The sequence below is a fragment of the Anoplopoma fimbria genome, chromosome 20, assembly GCF_027596085.1.
Source record: "Anoplopoma fimbria isolate UVic2021 breed Golden Eagle Sablefish chromosome 20, Afim_UVic_2022, whole genome shotgun sequence".
Lineage (NCBI taxonomy): Eukaryota > Metazoa > Chordata > Actinopteri > Perciformes > Anoplopomatidae > Anoplopoma > Anoplopoma fimbria.
The window spans coordinates 14,240,237-14,249,920 of NC_072468.1; the positions used below are offsets into that span (position 1 = coordinate 14,240,237).

The 9,684-nt window shown below is 41.1% G+C and overlaps 1 protein-coding gene across 3 annotated transcripts in view; it reads right to left on the minus strand.

Annotated features, from left to right (window-relative positions):
* The window catches only part of hace1 (HECT domain and ankyrin repeat containing E3 ubiquitin protein ligase 1), a 33,661-nt gene extending 32,919 nt beyond the window's left edge, over window positions 1–742 (minus strand). For all 3 annotated transcript variants that reach the window (XR_008532160.1, XM_054622449.1, XM_054622448.1), the window contains exon 1: window positions 220–742. Coding sequence is in view for 2 of the 3 variants with exons in the window: in XM_054622449.1 (XP_054478424.1) it covers window positions 220–310 (91 nt within the window). In the remaining variant the exon portion in view is untranslated. The remainder of the gene's footprint in view (window positions 1–219) is intronic.
* Window positions 743–9,684: the final 8,942 nt, after the last annotated feature.

The window sequence follows — 9,684 nt, forward strand, 5'->3', positions numbered from 1 at the left end:
AGAATAGAACCTATCACTATGGCTGACAGGGATAATGACGGGGTAGGATGCTACATGACTCTACCTCCAGCCTATAGAATAAAGTCACACTGTGGTTGACAGTCCTGGGTCCGAGGCAGGTGCTGTGTGACCCCTCCGTATGACTGCCCACGGACCCCATCGGTTACACGGCTATCCTGAGCCGTTTTAACCTCAGCCTCTAGCATTATGTGCGCTTACCTTCCGGGAGTTCAACGGTCCTGGCCCGGCGGAGGGAACGGGTCAGCCGACTGAGCTGTACGTTAAGCTGCTCCATCGCCCGTTCCATCATAGGGTGAACGGTCCACCGAGATGAGAACCGAGGGAACAAAGCCTCGTCCGTCGAATTTATTTCTTCCTTATAGGGGTGTGTTGTTCCTGGGCGTCGTCCATGGGCGCCGGCAGAAGGGGAACCGTTTCCCTCGTAGACACACTGAACTACCGCAGTGTTACTCACTTGTTCTTGCCACACCGACAGCGTTACGGCACAGCCTCAGACACTTCCTGTTGTGATGACGTTCAAGCGCTGTGCAGTGTGGGTGATGTTGTCGTTATTTTAGGCCTTTCGTATAGCCTATGCTTATATCCCAGTTTGAACATCCTCGATTCATTTCCTTGACTCCTCGCCTCGCGTCTTAGGGTACATCCCAAGTCTCTTATTTGCATCCCCGTTTCCCTCACTTGCGTCTTTTCCTTGCGTCTCAGTTCCTCCCACCAGGGATGCATGGAGACCAATGCGAGGAGAGAGGAAACGAGGAAATGTGTTTTAAGAGACATGAGACGTCCTTTCCTCTGTAGCGTCACTTGAAGCGACGTCCGTTTCTGATGGTCAGTCGGCTTTAACAGCTGGAGAGACTTTTGATTTTGTGTCTGCACACATGATCACTGTACTAATATTAATAATGAAACAAAGTTATCATCACTGTACTAATATTAATAATGAAACAAAATTGTCATCACTGCCAGAGTAGAAAATGTATTTCTCTCTGCAGCCTGTTACCTGTTTAACAACCTGCAAACAAACGCATTTCGTCGGTAGAAATCGGTCCTGCGCTTATGAGCAGGACACAGAACACAGTAAAAAATTACTAAGAACATAGTATAAAGACTTCATATATTTAACTCTGTGAAGCACGACAAATGTTTGTAGGAGAAGTAGGCCTACTATACAAATTAAGAATACATGTATTAAATATGACTAATTGATCTATTTTATGTACAAACAAACTAATCCTGTCTTTCTATATGACAACATAAAATACAGTTAATTAGCGCTGAATTTAAGGGAATGTTCTATTGACATAATCATTTGAAGCACTTGCAAACATCATGTCAGGATTATAGCAGTTGAATTGGATGGAGCCTACATTCAGTATAATAATATAAGTATCAGGTGAATGTCATTAGGAATGTGGTTTGAACAAAGCCTTATCAGGAGCTACACAAACTGTGAACGTTTGATCACGAATCTATAAGCATCTTGGATAAATACAATTTATGAATACAAATATGATCGTTACAGTTGTAGATTCCAGCCGTTGTTTGAGATCATTACAGCTGTGTGGCACCCCGCTTTTATTTGTTTACGGGTGCCAAAAACACTTGAGGAAAGGATACACCGGTGTTTCCCCGCTCATAGCTCCTCCGGCAAGCCTCCTCCATCCTCCTCCATCCTCCATCCTTGATCCTCGCTCCTCAAGATACATTTTAGGAATTGGGATGTTCTTCAAGACAGAGCGCTGAGATTTCCTGGTCACAAACCCGAGGATCAAGGAGTGAGGAATAGAGGAGGCACAAAATCTGGAAATGAGAAAGACCCCTTTGAATAAACTTTTTGTTTTCAATGTTCTTCTCATGATAAACTGTAGTCACTTGTGTTATAACAGGTGGGAGAAAACAGGCATGTAGGTTTACCATTGGACCTGAATGTCATGGGATTGGGCTAGGCTTTGCCTACATTTCCAGACCTATGCAGAAACTCTACAGGGTTCCCTAACATCATGGAAACTGTTCACAAATACTCCGATCCTTGAAAAATAAGATATATGGAAAAGAAGAAAATGTAAATTGAAAAATGTCCTGGAAATGTGTGTGGCCTTGAAAATAATTTCAACATTCTCTTATTTTCCTTTCTTGAGGATGACCTACTTTGCTCCCTATCAGAACTTTCCATTGCCATCTAAGTTATGCTCAGAATCATATTGACATTTAAGTGGAAGTTAAGGGCCAGTATATTTTGGTTATGTTGTGGAAATGCTGTGGACACACCCCAAGTCACATCACATGGTAGCACATGCATGTCTGATGACTTTACATAACGTTGCTTTCTCCCAACTTGTTTCAAATGGTTGATTCATTTTAAAATGGTTAGTATGTTTGGTTAATTTGCTTCAGTTGAAGTGCTTGCTAGCTTGTTTTGCCTGCAAAGGTTAATGATTTGTGAATCAACTCCAGTTAGTAGCAATGGTTTCGAATTCCCCATCATCTGCAAATAAAGATCTCCCAGTGCTTTGTCCAATATTAGCATACACGTCATCAATAATTATTGAAAACAGCAAAGGACTAATTAAACTTCCTTGTGGCATTTCATTGTCCACCAAATGACTGGCCGAAAAACACCTTCCTACTCTCACTTCTATAGAGCGTCCACACAAAAAATCCTTTACCCATCTGAACATTTTACCCGATATTCCTAATCTTTTGATTTTGATTAATAATCCCTCTTTCCACATTAAATCATATGCTTTTTCAATATCAAAAAATATTGCTACCACTAACTCCTTATTCACTTGTGCCTTTCTTACCTCTGACTAGGCATACTATGGGATCCATTGTTCCCCTCCTTTTCTTAATCCACTTCGATGTTTTGACCTTAGATTCCTTGTTTCCAAATAATATGTTAGTCTTTCTGTGATCATACGCTCCATTACTTTTCACATGCGTGAAGTCAGTGCTATTGGTCTATAGTTAGATGGATTGGTGGGATCTTTTTCTGGTTTCCTGATGGGTACTATAACTGCTTGTTTCCAACTTTCTGGTAATTTTCCTTCCTGCCAAACTTTGTTATATAAATGCAAAATCATCTCTAATGCTACATCAGACAGATGGTTCAACATTGTGTAGCAAATCTGATCTTTACCTGGAGCAGTTAGACGTGATTTAAATATTGATAGCTTTATTTCGTCCAAAGTGAATGGAGCATTAATTGTGTCTTCCCTCTCTTCATCTGTTTCCAACAATTCTTTATTTGCTTCACTTGTTCTATGTCTTCCGCTGAAAGCCTCTTCTGACATATTCCGAGAGCTATGGACCTCAACCAATGCTTTAGCTAATATTTGTTTTATTTATTTGCCATTGTTTCACCATCATTAGCCTACACCCCGCCATATTCCAATACTGGGTACCCCAACTCCAGCTTTGCCCCTCATTTTCTTTATCATTCCCCAAACTTGGTTAATTAAAGTGCTTCTCCCTATAGTATTACAAAATTAACTCCAATACTTCCTTTTAGCTTCTTTGATAGTTTTTCACACTACTGCTTGCATTCTTTTGTACTGTATGAAATTTTAGAAATTGCGGGTGTTTCTTAATACCTTAAAGCCTTATTCCGTTTCTTTATTACCTCACTGCTCTCATCATTCCACAATAGAAATAACTTCCGCCTCTTTGTACCAGTTTTCCCTATAATTGTCTGATTGGCAGCCCCAATTATATGCTCATAGTACTCTCTGGGGAGGGGAAAACTGCCATCTTTTCCTCATGGGGGTAAAGTTATTGCTGAGGAAACCGCACCACATCCATCTTGTGATGATTTATCCCCATTTTCAGGTATGTTGTGGATTTTATATCATGTTGGTATGAATCTGCTAACATGACACAAGTTTCATGAATTTGTTGTTCCATTTTGGGAACTTAAGAGTTGAGTTTTGCCAAGAGTACTGACATGTTTGTGTACATGAGTTCCCCAGTGTTAATAGTGTAGTTGTAGCTGTGTCAAGTGTAGCTGCCATTTTGTGAATTCACATGTACGCAGATAGTAATATTTAGTAGTAATATTTTATGTCCTTTAGCTGTATAATACGTTTTATGCACTTTAAATGAGTTCTGAAGAGTTTCAAATGTTAAATGGACTGTACTTGTATAAAGCTTTTCTAGTCTTCTGACCACTCAAAGCACTTTAACACTACATGTCATCATTCACCCATTCACACCCATTCATACACTGATGACAGTGGATACTATGGTGCCACCTGCCCATCAGGACTAACTAACATTCATACCCATTCATACACCAATGGCACAGCCTACAGGAGCAATTTGGGGTTAAGTGTTTTGCCCAAGGACACATTAACATGAACTAGCGAGATGGGGATTGAATAGCCTATCCTGTGATTGAAGGACGACCCTGCTCTACCACTGAGCCGCAGTCGTTATGTGAAAGCTTGAGATTAATCTATGTTGTCAGGAGTCTAGAAAAGCGCTATACAAGTACAGATAATTTTACAAATTTAAGTTTAGCTTTTTTCCTTAATAAAAAAGATTACTGAAAACTAGCGTTCTGAAGAGATGCACAGCTGACCATTGTGCTTGATAGTAACGATATCTCAGTTAATACTCTGAATACTGTTTTAATGTAAATAAGTTATGCACTCTCTTCTCTCCAGCAGATCTCTTCCTGTGTCAATTGCTGGGATTTCTACCAATTCATTGGGATTATTTATCCCTATTTTCAGCGGCATAACACCATCAGTGTATGAATGGGTGAATGATGACATGTGAAAGTGCTTTGAGTTGTCGGGAGTCTAGAAAAGCGCTATACAAGTACAGATAATTTACAAATTTAAGTTTAGCTTTTTTTCCTTAATAAAAAAAAGATTACTGAAAACTAGTGACACTGTTCTGCAGTTCTTAAACGCTAGTTGATGTTTTACTCCACAGCTGACCATGAGTGTCGTAGTCCGGCTCTCTCCTCTGCGCTGAAGAGAGCAGACAGTGCTGATGAAATATTAAGCGCAGTTTGATTTTAAAGGTTTGAGTTGGTTTGTATCTTTTACAATTGAAATGTGCTTATGGAAGACTTATGGCTCACTTGTACAAGCACATATGACACTGCTTGTTTCAATGTTTATGATAAATTGAATCTATAAAAGCAAAATAATATCGGATATGAACAGGGTGTTAGGTTTCTATACTGTGTTTGGGATTATTCAAAAGTGTAAACAAACAAATGATCAGTACAAATTGAGATTTTTAATTCTATCCTGGATTTCACAGGGAGCCAGTGCAGAGGAGCTAATATGGGAAAAATATGAGCTCTTTTCTTAGTTTTTGTCAGTTCAGGTGCTACAGCATTCTGGATCAAATAGAGTCTTAAGAGTCTTATACTTGGGCCATTCTAGGCCAGTTTGGAGTTCAGGCTATCTGTTATCATTAACCAGCACAAGTTGTGCTGCATTACATGCATTTTCTTCTTCTCCTTCTAATGGACTACACACTTTGGTACACCACAGAAATGAGCTGAATCAGGCTTTTGTTTGTGTCCACTTATGTAGGATCAGTATCTCTGTTGTACGATATACAACAGTTAACTGATAAATAAAAAATCTGTGCACACACCCACATAAAACAACTAATAATTCATTCATATGAATGCCATCACACTATGTGTCCATAACTTGCGCAAAGAAGGTAAACAAAGCAGGTCTAATACAAGAACAAAAGACTAGTCTCTCCAGCTAACCTCAGTAGTTATAACTAATGATGTCATAATCATTAAGCCTATGGAGGCTTTACATGAAGTTGATTGCAGTATAAATAATTATGGGCCATAATGTCTGACACTTTATCAGCTGTTCTTTTACACTTGAAAATCTTATTTTAATTTTGCACTTACGTTTTTAATTATATGGAAAAATACTCAGTACTTTTCATTTGTCAAGTATTTATGAATAAATAAATCATCATAAAATCATATGGACTATTAATGTAATTGTGATATATATTGTTATCCATCCATCCATCACCCGTAACACTTAGCCTATTCAGGGTCATGGGGGGGCTGGAGCCGATCCCTGCTGTCATTGGGTGATTAAGGCAGGGTTTTATGATATATAATATATTCATATATATATATAATATTTCTCCAAATATGAAATACCTAAATATGAAATTACCTTAGTCAATTCAATTCAATTCAATTCAGTTTATTTTGTATAGCCCAGAATCACAAATTACAAATTTGCCTCAGAGGGCTTTACAATCTGTGCACATGCGACATCCTCTGTCCTTCCCTCACATCGGCACAGGAAAAACTCCCCTAAAAAACCCCTTTAACAGGGAGAAAAAAGGAAGAAACCTATGGGAGAACGACAGAGGAGGGATCCTTCTCCCAGGATGGACAGAATGCAATAGATGTCATGTGTACAGAATGAGCAGCATAACAGAGATACAACACATTCAATGTATATGACATAAATGATTCATATAATAAGACTACTTATAATAACAGCAGCAATTATTATTATATATATAAGAATTATAGCCATGAAAATAGGGATAGTAATGTGACTAATAATAATAATCGAAGTAGCAGTGGGTGTCAGTCGGCTCACAGCAGGAGGCACGACTACGGTCCAGGTACCACAACGATTCATGGAAACCTGCAGAACGAGAAAGCAAAAGGGCTTCAGGGTGGAAGTAAAGCTAAAATGCTTAATGGTACAGGTAATAGTAATAGTAATGTGACTAGTAAATAATAATAATGGTGGTAGCAGTCGGTGTCAGCAGGGCCGTAGCAGGATGCACGTCCACGGTCCAGGTACAGCCACGATTTATAGAAGCCTGTGAAGCGAGAAAGCACAAAGACTCCAGGGTACAAGCAAGTCAATAAGCGTAATAGTACAGGCAATAATAATAGTAATGTGACTAATAATGATAGTGGTAGTAGTAGTGGGTGTCAGCAGGGCCTCAGTAGGTGGCACGATGACAGTCCAAATATAACCCCGATTGGGAACCTGCGAGGCGAGAAAGCACAAGAACTCCGGGGAAGAAGCAAAATCAGTAATGTGCATAAATAGGAGATTAATACATTAAGAAGGAGGGAGAGAAGAGGAGAGAGGAGCTCAGCGTATCCTAGGTAGTCCCCCGGCTGTCTAGGCATATAGCAGCATGTCTAGGGGCTGGACCAAGGCGAACCTGAACCAGCCCTAACTATAAGCGCTATCAAAAAGGAAGGTCTTAAGCCTGCTCTTGAAAGTGGTGAGTGTGTCTGCCCCCGGACTGAAACTGGAACCTGGTTCCCAGAGGTTAAATTGGGCCGGGGCTGTCCGGGCGGAGCCCCGGCACATAAGCGGCCGGGTCTGGAGTTCTGCGCAGCAGATCAGCTCCAGCCGATTTTGGCAGTCTGCCTAGTCCATCACGAGCAATGTTGTCCTACTCATTTACAACTTTTCCATTGCAAATCTATGTTGTTTTAAAACACAATTCTAAATAATGGAGTAGGGATAGGCTGGCCTAGACATCTGGAGCAAGTTTGAGAAGTAGGCATATCGCGCACGAAACTTGCGCAGCAGCTCCTCCTCCCCCCAGATCAGACAACACAACGTCAAATCATTCTAACGGTCATCATCAGACATAATTATCGTAGTAGACAGGTGAATGGCGAGGTAAGAGAAACTAAATTAAAGGTGCACGGTATTTTGAAAGAGGTCGATCATCACCAATAGGCTAATATCATTAGATATGGGCTTGCATTTTCATTAAGCAGGAAAAATTAACCTTAGACATGCAGGGATAGCCTGCTACTGGTATGTCAAATGGCAAGCGCTAGTTAAAAAGAACAATGCTGCTAATTCTAAATGATTTAGCAAGTAGTCTATGCGATCTCCGAATCACATTTCTCATTCCTAGCTGGATGAATTTCAAACTTATTTGTATCTATGAATTGCAGTGCATTGCCTAGGCTATTTATTTGTGAGTACAGTAGGTCCTGTGATTTAATGTTTGCATATAGGCTACACAGCAGGTTAGATTTAAAAGCCCGCGTTAACATGATGGTGACGTAGCCTATCGGCTAGCCTTTAAGAAAAAGATAGCTTCATTCATTCATTCATTCATTCAAAAGTGTTTTATTTAAAGAACGTTTGATTACATCATTATATAATATGAACCATTTTAAAAGACATTCTATCTACTTCTTAACTTAGGGTGAAAGTCAACAAGTGAACATTTCAGAGATAAAAGGTAAACATGAGTGGAACAAAAAGGAGGAAGCTTACAGATTTCTTCAAAAGGTGGGCAGCTGCTATCCAAGACATAATTTTGAAATAATTAAGCTAGGCCCGTGTGCAGAAGTCACTGTAACCAAGCTGTGATTTGTTGCTAGATCTTTTCATCCTGATAGTGTGTCTGTCATGTCTTAAGTGCTGTCTCTTCCTCCACTAAACTAAAAATGCAGAGTTGAACAGAACAGGGATGAGGATGGAGCTGAGGGCAGAGGAGATGAGGCTGGACAGGGCAGAGGAGCTGAGGATGGACCGGGCAGAGGAGCTGAGGATGGACAGGGCAGAGGAGCTGAGGATGGACAGGGCAGAGATGAGGACACTGAGGGCAGAGGAGGTGAGGCGGGACAGGGCAGAGGAGCTGAGGATGGACAGGGCAGAGATGAGGACACTGAGGGCAGAGGAGGTGAGGCGGGACAGGGCAGAGGAGCTGAGGATGGACCGGGCAGAGGAGCTGAGGATGGACAGGGCAGAGGAGCTGAGGATGGACAGGGCAGAGATGAGGACACTGAGGGCAGAGGAGGTGAGGCGGGACAGGGCAGAGGAGCTGAGGATGGACAGGGCAGAGATGAGGACACTGAGGGCAGAGGAGCTGAGGATGGACAGGGCAGAGATGAGGACACTGAGGGCAGAGGAGCTGAGGATGGACAGGGCAGAGATGAGGACACTGAGGGCAGAGGAGCAGGATGGACCGGGAGGGACAGGTGCAGATGAGCATGTAACTGACAACTTCCCTGACTGCTGGAAGAGACAGCAATATGATTATTTTAAAAAAAAACCTACCCATTTCTTGTGGCAAAAAATAAAAAATTGGGATGTGAAACATGCAGTGCGGCATCATCACTTGGGGCAGAGAGAACAGGTAAACTCAGATACACATTTTTTTTTTTTTTTTTTTGCAACCTTAATTTTGGCTCTGCGTACTCTGCGTATGGGGAGCGGCGGCCCCTCCGGATCAGAGCCCCCCCCACATAGAAAATCCCAATTTAACCACTGCTGGTTCCACAGAAGAGGAGCCTGATAACTGAAGGCTCTGGCTCCCATCCTACTTTTATATACTCTAGGAACCACAAGTAACCCTGCATTGATTGAGCGCAGCTCTCTAGTTGGGTAATATGGAACTATAAGTTCCTTAAGATAAGACGGTGCCTGACCAGTTAGAGCTTTGTAGGTAAGTAAAATAATTTTAAATTCTATTCTTGATTTAACAGGGAGCCAGTGCAGAGAAGCTAATACTGGAGTAATATGATCTCTTTTCTCAGTTTTTGTTAGAACACGTGCTGCAGCATTCTGGATCAACTGTAAAGATCCAAGAGACCTATTAGAGCAGCCTGATAATAAGGAGTTACAGTAATCTAGTCTAGAGGTAACAAATGCATGAACTAGT